This window comes from Hylobates moloch, unplaced genomic scaffold (genome assembly GCF_009828535.3).
Source record: "Hylobates moloch isolate HMO894 unplaced genomic scaffold, HMol_V3 SCAFFOLD_292, whole genome shotgun sequence".
NCBI lineage: Eukaryota > Metazoa > Chordata > Mammalia > Primates > Hylobatidae > Hylobates > Hylobates moloch.
The window spans coordinates 18,446-30,717 of NW_026652567.1; the positions used below are offsets into that span (position 1 = coordinate 18,446).

The following is a 12,272-nucleotide window of genomic DNA, read 5'->3' on the forward strand; positions in this document are numbered from 1 at the left end:
GTCCACGTCTATGCCGCCTCCCAACCCTGCCAGGAGCAGAGGCTGGCTGAGGGGTCCTCGTGGGTCTCCTTGCTCGGTCACTGGGTGGGGTGGCTTCTTGGAGCTCAGGCCTTGCTTTGGGAGTGTGGCTTGATGGAAAGCCGTGGCTCCCACCCTCACTCCACCCCCTTCCCTGGCCCCGGCACCCAGGGACCTGCAACTTCATTCTTTTGGCCCTTCCAGGCCCAGGCCAGTCAGCCCTGCCATTGCCTTCCTTTCCCTTTCTTTTTTTGAGTGTCAGTCTTTCCAGCCACCCCCTCCCTCTCAGGGAGGTGCCTCATGGCAGCCCGCCCCTCCGGCCTGGTTTCCTCAGGAAAAGCCCTGAGAGGAAGCAGGGAGGGGGCTGGGAGCTGTAGGGGCCAGATGAACCTGAGCCCTCCCACCGAGCTGGCCGCTATGGGGCTGGGGCTGCTGCTCCCGCTGCTGCTGCTCTGGACTCAGGGGACTCAGGGGTCAGAGCTGGACCCCAATGGGCAGCACGTCTGTGTGGCCAGCAGGTAGGTCTCGTGGGAGTCTGATGCGGGTGGCTGAACCGGTGTTGAGGTCGTTAGGGGAAGGAGGAGACTAGGAAGGGGGCTTAGGCTGAAAGGAAGGGGCTGCTGATGGCGGTCTGGCAGGTAGTGGCTAGCCAGGGCAGATGGTGGAAGGGTCAGGGAAGGAGAGGGGAGGGGCTGGGGACCCTAGCTATAAAGATCCGCTAGGCCTCCCCAGGGGACTAAGGCAGCCTCCCCCACTTCAGCCAGAGACAGTGATCCACCTCGCTCGGGGCCAGGCTGCACCCCGCGCCATGTCCGGCTGACCCCTTTTTGCCCCACAGCCCCTCTGCTGAGCTGCAGCGCTGCGCAGGCTGGAGGCAGAAGGATCAAGAATGCACCATCCGTGAGTAGCCAGGACAGACCCTCAGCCAAGGAGAAGGGAGGCCGTAGCCCAGTGACTACCCTTCCTTCCTACCCCCTGGGGCCTGCCCCTCCTGATACCAGGAGCCAGGGTTTCTCCTGTGACGTCCCCCAGGCCTGAAGGGGCACCTCTTGAGGAGGCATGGCCCCTGGAGCCAGTGAGAGGGCAGGGGTGTCCCCTGGTTCTGCTCCCGTCTTTCCAACCTGGGTGGGGTGTCTTTCAGCCATCTGTGAGGGGCCGGACGCCTGCCAGAAAGACGAGGTGTGTGTGAAGCCGGGCCTCTGTCGATGCAAGCCTGGATTCTTTGGGGCCCGCTGCAGCTCCCGTGAGTCTCAAGGGACAGATGAAGTTGCTGGGCAGAGCTGGGCACGGGGGCAGTGGTGTGGGGGCAGGCAAGGCAGGTAGCCATGTAGCCTCAGAACAGCAGGGCCAGAATCCCTCCCAGCTTCACTGAGGAATTGCAGTCCAGAGACAGGAAGTGACACACACTCCCGAGAGATGGCCTGAGTCACCGGGTTTTTACCCACGTCCACAAAGTGCTGCCTACCTGAGCATCTTCCTCTTCCACTTCTCAGAAAACCTGTGATTCCCCTTCATTGCAAAATGAGTGTATTACTTGTCTTTCCCACATATGCCTTATACATGGGCAACAGATGGAAGGGGGCCCCTGGCTGGGCTCTCTGCCCTCTCTGGCAGAAAGAGAGGGAAGGGAAAGGGGTTGGGAAGCAGGAGAGCCAGAGGGTGGGCACCAGGAATCAAGGAATCACTAGGGGAAAGGTGGCTTCTCCTGACACCCTGGCAGGCAGTATCCAGGCCTGAGATCGGGAGGAAGCCAGCTCTCCTCCAGCCCAGCAGAGATCCATCTGGGCAGAGAGGAGCAGGCATGGAAGAAGGCCCACCAACCTCGGTGCCACACTCTGGGCAAGTCCCCTGCCCACTCAGGATCTCTGAGTGTGTTCTGGAACGTGAAGTGGCAGGCTGAGCCTCCCACTAATGGCTAAGGGTTTTCTGTAGGTCAGAGCGGACAGGAAGTGAGTGTTGCCCAGGACAGGCTGCCGGATGTTCCGAGGGTCTGTCCCCGGCTCTTGGAGGGTGGGCCCAGCGCCCCTTTTCCTTGCGGAAGGGGACGCAGGGTAAGGGTTCGCGCGCAGCCCTGAGCCCGCTGACCCCTCCCGTCCCCACCCCCGCAGGCTGCCCGGGCCAGTACTGGGGCCCCGACTGCCGTGAGAGCTGCCCCTGCCACCCGCACGGCCAGTGCGAGCCAGCCACGGGCGCGTGCCAGTGCCAGGCCGACCGCTGGGGCGCCCGCTGCGAGTTCCCGTGCGCCTGCGGCCCCCACGGGCGCTGCGACCCCGCGACCGGCGTGTGCCACTGCGAACCGGGCTGGTGGTCGTCCACGTGCCGCCGCCCGTGCCAGTGCAACCCCGCGGCGGCGCGCTGCGAGCAGGCCACGGGCGCCTGCGTGTGCAAGCCGGGCTGGTGGGGGCGCCGCTGCAGCTTCCGCTGCGCCTGCCACGGCTCCCCGTGCGAGCAGGACTCAGGCCGCTGCGCCTGCCGGCCGGGCTGGTGGGGTCCCGAATGCCGGCAGCAGTGCGAGTGTGTGCGGGGCCGCTGCAGCGCCGCCTCCGGCGAGTGCACCTGCCCGCCCGGCTTCCGCGGAGCGCGCTGCGAGCTGCCCTGCCCCGCAGGCAGCCACGGGGTGCAGTGCGCACACAGGTGAGTGGGTGGGGCGGGGACAGGTGGGCTGGCGGGGCGGGGGCGGACACCGGTGGGCGGGGCGGGGGCGGGGTGGAAACTGGTGAGCGGGCAGGGTGGGGGCGGGGCGGGCACAGGTGAGCGGTCGGGGGAGGGGGCTGAGGCGGACACAGGTTAGCGGGGCTGCACTCACAATAAGAAATTTCATCCGTGGCTCGGCGTGGTGGCTCACGCCTGTCATCCCAGCACTTTGGGAGGCTGAGGCGGGCGGATCACCTGAGGTCAGACAGGTGAGCGGGCAGGGTGGAGCGGAGACAGGTGGCCGGGGCGGGGCGCCGGGAGGAGGGGTCAGGGCTTCGCGGTGCTCCTCTCAAAAAACATACAAAGCAGAGGGACGAGAAAGGGGAAAAGACGGCTAGGTGGGGTGGCTCACACCTGTAATCCCAGCACTTTGGGAGGCTGAGGCGGGTGCATCACCTGAGGTCAGGGGTTCGAGACCATCCTGGCCAACATGGTGAAACCTCGTCTCTACTAAAAACACAAAAATCAGCCGGGCCGCGCCTGTAGTCCCAGGTACTCAGGAGGCTGAGGCAGGAGAATCTCTTGAGCCCTGGAGGCGGAGGTTGCAGTGAGCCGAGGTCGCACCACTGCACTCCAGCCTGGGCCACAGAGCGAGACTCCGTCTCAAACAAAACAAAACAAAAACTTTAAAAACCCTTTGTTGCCCCAGGTCCAGCCCCACCTGCTCGTTTCATCGATTACTGCTGTGCAAAAAATACTAGCACTGCTAGCAAGCTATATGTAGATAATAAGTGGATAGAGTGGCCAAGGGCCCTGGGCAAGGTCCCTTTAGGGCTCAGTGGCTTTCAAACTTTGACCGGCTGCACTCACAATAAGAAATTTCATCCCTGGCTGGGCGCGGTGGCTCACGCCTGTCATCCCAGCACTTTGGGAGGCTGAGACGGGCAGATCACCTGAGGTCAGGAGTTCAAGACGAGCCTGACCAACATGGTGAAACCCCATCTCTACTAAAAATACAAAAATTAGCCGGGCGTGGTGGTGGGCGCCTGTAATCCCAGCTACTTGGGAGGCTGAGGCAGGAGAATCACTTGAACCCGGGAGGCGGAGTTTGCAGTGAGCCAAGATCGCGCCATTGCACTCCATCCAGCCTGGGCAACACAGCGAGACTCCATCTCAAAGAAAATAATAAAATAAAATAAAAAATAAAAATGCTGGTCAGGATCAGCTAAATGGCTTTTATAAACTGCCCTTCTTCTCCCCTACTAATGGATCTAACCCAAGTATATGATCCCAGCTAGTGAAGCATCTGAGGGAGAAACTTCAGGTAACTGTTACGCATCAATGGGAAATTAAGATATGGCAAATGTGAAATTATATTGGTGACAACAGTGGTCTCCAACCTTTTGGCACCAGGGACTGGTTTCGTGGCAGACAATTTTTCTGTTATTACACTGTAATCTATAATGAAATAATTATATGACTCACCATAATACAGAATCAGTGGGAGCCCTGAGCTTGTTTTCCCGCAGCTCAATGGTCCCATCTAGGGGTGGTGGGAGACAGTGACAGATCATCAGGCATTAGATCCTCATAAAGAGCGTGGAACCTGGACCCTCCCGTGCGCAGTTCACAATAGGACTGGCGCTCCTGTGAGAATCTAAGGCCGCCGCTGATCTGGCTGGCAGTAGAGCTCAGGCAGTCAGGCTCCCCCGCTGCTCATCTCTACGCTGCCGCCCAGTTCCTAACACGCCACAGACTGGTACCAGTCCATGGCCCAGGGTTTGAGGACCCCTGGGTGAAAACACTTTACATTTTTTGTATTTCGTATGATGGGGCAGAAGACACTACTGAGTCCCATTCATGCCAGACCTGGGGGCGGCTCAGTGTGGAAGAAGGAAAAGTGAAAAGAGCAGGAGGGAAGGCCTGGCAGACCTGGCAAACGGGACTCAGAGCTTGGTGGTGACTTGCCTGCCTTGGCTGGGCTGCTGGCTCCTGATGACCCTGGGACCCAGGGAAAGATGGTCACAGAGCAGATGCTTCAAAGGAAAGGGGTGGGGTCCTGTAAGAGCTCTCATTTGTCTTCATTGTACAACGTGGGGAAACTGAGGTGCAAACCTGCCTGAGTGACCCAGGTGGGACCCGAACACTCTCCAGGGCCCCCGAAGGCCTGCGTGGAGTACAGGGATTGGAGGGTGGGTGCTCCATCCGTCCACCCCCACTGCTCCCACGAAGCCCTTCTCTTCCCAGCTGTGGCCACTGCAAACACAATGAGCCGTGCTCCCCAGACACGGGCAGCTGTGAGTCCTGCGAGCCGGGCTGGAACGGGACCCAGTGCCAGCAGCCCTGCCTGCCTGGCACCTTTGGCGAGAGCTGCGAACAGCAGTGCCTTCACTGCCAACATGGGGAGGCCTGTGAGCCAGATACTGGCCACTGTCAGCGCTGTGACCCTGGCTGGCTGGGGCCCAGGTGAGGGCACCATTCTGTTCAGGGTGAGGTACACCTCCCCCCAGGACCCTCAGCTCAGCGGCTGTGTCTGAGAGCACCACCCCTCCCCGACACACAGGTTCATGCGGCCCCAGGGGCCTCCCTCCTGTTGAAGACTGGGGGAGAGCAATGGGTTCTGGGGGGCCTGGGCAGGATCCCAGCTCCCTCCCCTCTGAGGCTTCCTGCCCTCCTCCCCCTCTGGGGACTTGTCTGTCACCTGCTGGATTCGGCCCCAAGTTCAAGGCCCTATTTGCACCTGAGCTTCACTGCTGAGGAGTGGCCAGTTGGGTCCTTGAGTCCAGGAGCCTGGGGCGGAGGGGTGGGGCCCCACGGTGGGGGCCAGGCCTGCCTTGCTCTCCCCTTCCCCGAGTCTTGCCTCACCCCAGGTGTGAAGACCCCTGCCCCACTGGCACCTTTGGGGAAGACTGTGGCTCTACCTGCCCCACCTGTGTTCAGGGGGCCTGTGATGCTGTGACAGGGGAATGTGTCTGCAGTGCCGGCTACTGGGGGCCCAGGTGAGGACGGGGGTCCCGGGGGCAGGAGAGTGCCAGGGGCCTAGGTCAGGCCTGTGTGCAGCATTTCTTGAACTTCCCTGGACAGTGCCCAGAAATCTCCCTGCCCGTCTCCTGCCTGCCTCCCCAACTTCACCCAGCCCTCAGCCTGCCTCTCCATGTTACTCCATAGCTGCAACGCCTCCTGCCCAGCCGGCTTCCATGGAAACAACTGCTCAGTTCCTTGTGAATGCCCAGAGGGACTCTGCCACCCTGTCTCTGGGTCCTGCCAGCCAGGTAAGGTGGAAGAAGGCTGCAGGGTGCAGTAGCCAGGGAAAGGTGGGCCCTTCACATGGGCTCCAGGGCAAGTTCCTCACCAGGGAGTCTGGGCGCACTTCAGAGACATTCTTTTTTTTTTTTTTTTTTTTCCTTAAGACGAGGTCTTGCCCTGTCACCCAGGCTAGAGTGCAGTGGCATGATCTCAGCTCACTGCAACCTCCGCCTCCCAGGTTCAAGCCATTCTCCCATCTCAGCCTCTTGAGTAGCTGGGATTACAGGCGCACACCTCCATGCCTGGCTAATTTTTGTATTTTTAGTAGAGACAGGGTTTCACCATGTTGGCCAGGCTGGTCTCGAACTCCTGACCTGACCTCAGGTGATCCGCCCACCTCGGCCTCCCAAAGTGCTGGGATTACAGGCATGAGCCACTGTGCCCGGCCCAGAGACATTCTTTATACCTGAGCTCTGTGTGGATGCTCTGGGGTCCCCTGAAGATGTGACAGAGCCCCCGCCCCTGCGAAACCAGGCTAGAGCCATGAAATGGGCAGCAGGGTGGCTGGACACTGACATGGCCTCAGGGGCAAGAACCTGTGAAATGGGCCACAGAACCTGTGGAGGGGACACGCCAGCAGAGGGGCTGCCCGGAGGCAGGGAGAGACCCCCAGGAAGAAGCTTCTGGGTAGCAGGCAACTCAGAGCAAAGACAGGATGTGTAGGAGACAGGAAGGCCTGAGTGTCCCCCGTCTCTGGCTCCCCCAGGCTCTCACCGTCGGGACGCTGCCCTCATCGCGGGCAGCCTTGTGCCTCTGCTGCTGCTCTTCCTGGGCCTCACCTGCTGTGCCTGCTGCTGCTGGGCCACCCGGTCAGACCTCAAGGACAGGTGAACGCCAGCCCATCCCTTCCCCACACAGCTCAGGCCACGGGCTGGGAGCAGGAGGGCATCTGGTTTCCTTGTGGGGTGGGGAGGGCTGACCTTGTCACCCACATGGGTCAGAGGTGATGGGGGTGAGGAGGGCTGGCCTTGTCACCTACATAGGTCAGAGGTGTTGGGGGTGAGGAGGGCTGGCCTTGTCGCCCACGTGGGTCAGAGGTGATGGAGGTAGTTGGCAGTGGCCATGGCCTAGAGACACTGGAGACACCGGGTCAGCTGCCTGCCCTCCTCGGAAGCCTTCGATGAGGAAGTTTCTGAGTTGCATGGGCACCAGGCTGGTGAACTGGAGCCTGCAGCGGGAGGCAGAGAGCTGACACTGGCGGGGACCAGAGGAGGAGGGCTGGGACCACGGAAGGAGCAGCCCGGCTCTGGGCCAGGAGGGAAAGAGAACAGGCCTCAGATGGCCCACAAAGGAAAGTGACATCAATGTCTGTGCAGTGGTTTAGCAGAGAATGTAGCTGCCTGAGAGACGGAGAGGGGAGGAAGGGTTGGGCTGGTGGGGCCCGCGCAGGGGGGCTTATGCAGAGCTTTGTTCCTTTATGAAACCTCTTCACATTCCAGGCTCCTTTGAGACTCAAAACAGCGTGGAGGTTTGGAACAGGGAGTGTGGGGCCGGAAGGATTATGGTCCTCAATTCCCAGAGGACGTTGAGGCCCAAGGTGATCTAGTTGGTTACTGACACACAGGAAGCCCCTCTCCACCTTTTTGGACTCTTTGTCTGGTGCTCTCTGACTAGCTCCTGCCCTAGTCCAAGCACGTCCTCCCCTGTGCTTGTGCGGCATTCACAGATGAGCAGATACAGTTGCCCCTGGCCCAGGGTGGCAAGAAGCCCCTTGCAGGGACACGAGGACAGGTGCAAGTGCTGTTGGAGGAACGGTGAAGAGCGGAGCAGTCTCCTCCACGTGGGGGTAGAGCAGAGTGGGAACAAGGGAAGGCTTCCTGGAGGGGGTGTCATTTGAGACAGGTGGGCCGGGCGCGGTGGCTCACGCCTATAATCCCAGCACTTTGGGAGGCCGAGGCGAGTGGATCACCTGAGGTCAGGAGTTCAAGACCAGCCTGGCCAACATTATGAAACCTCATCTCCACTAAAAATACAAAATTAGCTGGGCACGGTGGTGGGCGCCTGTAATCTCAGCTACTCAGGAGGCTGAGGCAGGAGAATCGCTTGAATCCAGGAGGCAGAGGTTGCAGTGAGCCAAGATTGCATCATTGCACTCCAGCCTGGGCAACAGGAGCGAGATTCTGTCTCAAAAAATAAAGACACAGAGAGACAGAGAGAATGAGAGAGAGACAGGTGAGCTGGGGCTCAGCTAGGATGATAATAACAAAGACCTGCCACGTCCTGCAAAAAGCTCAGATAGATGATAGATAGATGGATAGAGATAGATAGATAGACAGACAGACAGACAGACAGACAGGATCTGTTTTACAGATGCGGAAACTGAGGCCTAGGGAGGTGACATCTGAACCAGAGTTGTTACTCACGGCTGTCTGACTCTAGAGCCACACTTTGTTCTGTGGCATGCCTGAATCTTGGGCTCAATCATTTGGATTTTATTCTGCAGTCAGTAGAGTGCCACTGAAGTAGAGGTAGTCACCCTGTCACACCCTGCCAAGGTGACCCAGGTCACTGTGGGTCTTATGTACTGACCACTGTCCCTACCCTCCTCCCTCAGGCCAGCGAGAGATGGAGCTACCGTGTCCAGGATGAAGCTGCAGGTCTGGGGGACATTGACCAGCTTGGGCTCCACGCTGCCCTGTGGTTCCCTCAGCTCCCACAAGCTACCCTGGGTGACAGGTCAGTGGGCACTGGAGGCTGGGGGCTGGGATTGGACAAGGCTTTGCATCAGGTCCTGCAGGCGCCTGATCTGGAGTCTCTGCAGTCTCACATCACGACCCGGAGGTCCCCTTCAACCACAGCTTCATCGAGCCGCCCTCTGCCGGATGGGCCTCCGATGACTCCTTCTCATCCGATCCTGAGTCTGGAGAGGCAGACGAGGTTCCTGCCTACTGTGTGCCACCCCAAGAAGGTAGCCCCCCCAACAGCCCACATAGCCCCTGAGCAGCCCTGCCCACCACGACCCCCTCTTTAGTCCTCCAGCAAACAGTTATTTATTTATTTATTTATTTATTTATTTATTTATTTTTTGAGACTGGGTCTTGCTCTGTCGCCAGGCTGGAGTGCAGTGGTGTGATCTCAGCTCACTGCAACCTCCGCCTCCCGGGTTCGAGCGATTCCCCTGCCTCGGCCTCCCAAATAGCTGGGATTACAGGCGCCCACCACCACACCCGGCTAATTTTTGTATTTTAGTAGAGACCAGGTTTCACCATGTTAGCCAAGATGGTCTTGATCTCCTGACCTCGGGATCTGCCTGCTTCGGCCTCCCAGAGTGTTGGGATTATAGGTGTGAGCCACCGTGCCCGGCCAGCAAACAGTTACTAAGGGCCCATTCTGTGTTAGTCACTGTTCTTGGCTCCGGGCATGCAAGAGATAACAAGAAGATTCCTATCCTCACCGAGCTTAGAGTCAGATGGGCAGTCATCAGATAATGACAGGACACAGTGATATGTGTTTCCATGGGGGACATACAAGTAGGGGCTCATTCACTAGCCATGCTGGGGTGACTGGGGTCAGGGAAGATGTGTGTGGTATCCCAGTTGAGTCTAGCAGAATCAGTAGGAGTTAGCCAAGTGAAAGTCAGGGAGAGGAGGGAATGATGTTTCAGGAAGATGGAACAGCATACACAAAGGCCCAGAGGTGAGAGGGATGTGGCTGTGTGCCATCGAAAGAGTTTTAGCTTGGTTAGAGTGTGACAGTATTTCAAAGTAGGGAGACGTGGTGAGGAAAGAGTACAGAGACCAGGTGTGGTGACTCACACCTGTGATGCCAGCACTTTGGGAGGCTGACGCGGGAGGATTGCTTGAGGCCAGGGGTTTGATACCAGCCTGGCCAACATAGTGAGACCCCATCTCTACAAAAATTAAAAAAAAAAAAAAAAGAGTGTAGAAGTAACAGTGTCTACGTGAATTGGTCCTTCTGCCACTCTCCTCATCCTTGCCCTTTTCCTTGCCCTATTTTTGAGGCCTCCTGGAAGATGCTGAGCTGTGGGTAGGATGCACTGGGGTGGCCAGTTCAGCTCCAGCCAAGCTCTTCTGTCTCCTCTGCCAGGGATGGTCCCTGTGGCCCAGGCAGAGTCGTCAGAGGCCAGCCTGGCTGGAGGTGCTTTCCCACCTCCTGAGGACGCCTCCACGCCATTTGCCATCCCGCGCACCTCCAGCCTAGCTCGGGCCAAGCGGCCATCGGTCTCCTTTGCTGAAGGTACAAAGTTTGCGCCACAGAGTCGCCGAAGCTCAGGGGAGCTCTCCAGCCCGCTCCGAAAGCCCAAGAGGCTCTCCCGGGGGACACAATCGGGTCCTGAGGGCCGGGAAGCCGAAGAGTCCACAGGCCCAGAGGAAGCAGAAGCACACGAGTCCTTTCCTGCAGCTGCCAGTCCCGGAGATTCAGCCACTGGCCACCGGTGGCCCCCACTTGGTGGCCGGACAGTGGCTGAGCACGTGGAAGCCATTGAGGGCAGTGTCCAGGAGAGCTCAGGCCCCGTGACCACCATCTACATGCTGGCGGGGACACCCCAGGGACCCGAAGGCCCTGTCCGCTCTGTCTTCCGCCATTTTGGTAGCTTTCAGAAAGGCCAGGCAGAACCCAAGGTCAAGAGGGCCATCCCTAAGCCTCCACGCCAGGCCCTGAATCGGAAAAAGGGCAGCCCTGGCCTGGCCTCTGGCTCTGTCAGCCAGAGCCCCAACTCAGCCCCAAAAGCTGGGCTTCCTGGGGCCACAGGGCCTATGGCAGTCAGACCAGAGGAAGCGGCCCGGGGGCTGGGGGCTGGCATGGAGAGTTCAGGGAGAGCCCAGGAGCCAATCTCTGGGGGTGGCTCCCCAAAACGGGATCCCCAGAAGCAAGCTAAAGAGGAAAGGCAGGAGGAACCTGAGTATGAGAATGTTGTACGCATCTCCAGGCCACCAGAACCCTAAGGACCTTGAATTTGGGGAGTGGGGAGACTGGATGGGACCGAAACTGCCCATGGACTAGACTGTGCTGTGTGCTGGAAAATGATCCCAGGGCCAGGACAGACAAACCAGAGCCTCTGCGCCTCCACAGGGAAAAGGCAAGGCTTCCAGGCCAGTTGGCCCAGGCCCCTGGCGTTGCTCCTGGAGGGGGCCAGGAAGGCCTGGGCAGAGACCCTGCAGGATGGGGTCAGGAAGGGTTGCCCGCAGGGATTTCTCCTCTGCTGTCCTGGACCCTGTGTGCCTCAGAAGGGCTATTCTTTTTTTCATGTGCAAAACATTTTTCTGAAATGGCAAACAACCTACATGTTTGCTGATAAAAGATTGGCTAGACAAATTTTTTTTTCTTTTTGAGACAGAGTCTTGCTCTGTCACCCGGGCTGGAGTGCAGTGGCACAATCTTGGCTCACTGCAAGCTCCACCTCCTGGGTTCACGCCCTTCTCCTGCCTCAGCCTCCCGAGTAGCTGGGACTACAGGTGCCTGCCACCACGCTCGGCTAATTTTTTTTGTATTTTTAATAGAGACGGGGTTTCACCATGTTAGCCAGGATGGTCTCGATATCCTGACCTCGTGATCCACCTGCCTCAGCCTCCCAAAGTGCTGGGATGACAGGCGTGAGCCACCGCGCCCGGCCTATGAACTTTTTAAAAAGGATGTATGTGCATAAAAACAGATTCAAGGGAAAGGCACTAAATGGTATTTTCCTCTGGAAGATGAGATTGTAGGTGATATTTATTTTCTTCTGGAACTTTTGTATAGTTCGCAAATTTTCTACAGTGAACATTCTTTTTTACTTTTGTTACTAGATTGAATTTGATAAAGTATAATAAAAAGCAACGATCTTTGTTAAAAAAATAAAAAGTACTAACATTACAGACATGTATAAAGTAAAACAGAGATTTCCCTTCTCCCCAGAGGCATCTGTGGGTCAAGAGAGAGACAGAATCTACTTTTCCCTGGCAGCTTTTTGGTCTTGTTTGAATTCTTTGCTCACATATTACCTAGTCAGAAAAGCAAAGGGGCAACCCTCCCCCCTAGCTTTATTTTATTTATTTATTTATTTATTTATTTATTTTGAGACGGAGTCTCACTCTGTCACCCAGGCTGGAGTGCAGTGGCGCGATCTTGGCTCACTGCAAGCTCCGCCTCCCAGGTTCAGGCCATTCTCCTGCCTCAGCCTCCCGAGTAGCTGGGACTACAGGCGCCTGCAACCACGCCTGGCTAATTTTTTGTATTTTAGTAGAGACAGGGCTTCACTGTGTTGGCCAGGATGGTCTCGATCTCCTGACCTCGTGATCCACCCGCCTCGGCCTCCCAAAGTGCTGGGATTACAGCTGTGAGCAACCACGCCCGGCCCATTTTTTAAGATGGAG

General features: G+C 58.1%; 1 protein-coding gene across 3 annotated transcripts; it reads left to right on the top strand.

Moving 5' to 3' along the window:
* Nucleotides 1-48: 48 nt before the first annotated feature.
* SCARF1 (scavenger receptor class F member 1) lies at nucleotides 49-11,778 on the top strand. Of its 3 annotated transcripts, none has more exons than XM_032147506.2 (11): nucleotides 49-536; nucleotides 857-918; nucleotides 1,160-1,261; nucleotides 2,127-2,652; nucleotides 4,900-5,118; nucleotides 5,523-5,651; nucleotides 5,821-5,924; nucleotides 6,665-6,785; nucleotides 8,513-8,634; nucleotides 8,720-8,866; nucleotides 10,006-11,778. In XM_032147506.2, the coding sequence occupies exons 1-11, from the start codon at nucleotides 319-321 to the stop codon at nucleotides 10,863-10,865; spliced, it is 2,610 nt and encodes an 869-aa protein (XP_032003397.1). In that variant the 5' UTR covers nucleotides 49-318; the 3' UTR covers nucleotides 10,866-11,778. The 3 variants fall into 3 exon arrangements, with proteins under 3 accessions (XP_032003397.1, XP_032003399.1, XP_032003398.1); XM_032147508.2 differs by having other exon boundaries at nucleotides 8,757-8,866; XM_032147507.2 differs by lacking the exon at nucleotides 5,523-5,651.
* Nucleotides 11,779-12,272: the final 494 nt, after the last annotated feature.

Bases quoted from the DNA above. Each gene is read 5' to 3' on its own strand.
- SCARF1 (XM_032147506.2), top strand. From the start codon at position 319: ATGGCAGCCCGCCCCTCCGGCCTGGTTTCCTCAGGAAAAGCCCTGAGA. The intron at 537-856 runs GTAGGTCTCGTG...TTTGCCCCACAG, and splicing joins CACGTCTGTGTGGCCAGCAG to CCCCTCTGCTGAGCTGCAGC. The intron at 1,262-2,126 runs GTGAGTCTCAAG...CCACCCCCGCAG, and splicing joins TGGGGCCCGCTGCAGCTCCC to GCTGCCCGGGCCAGTACTGG.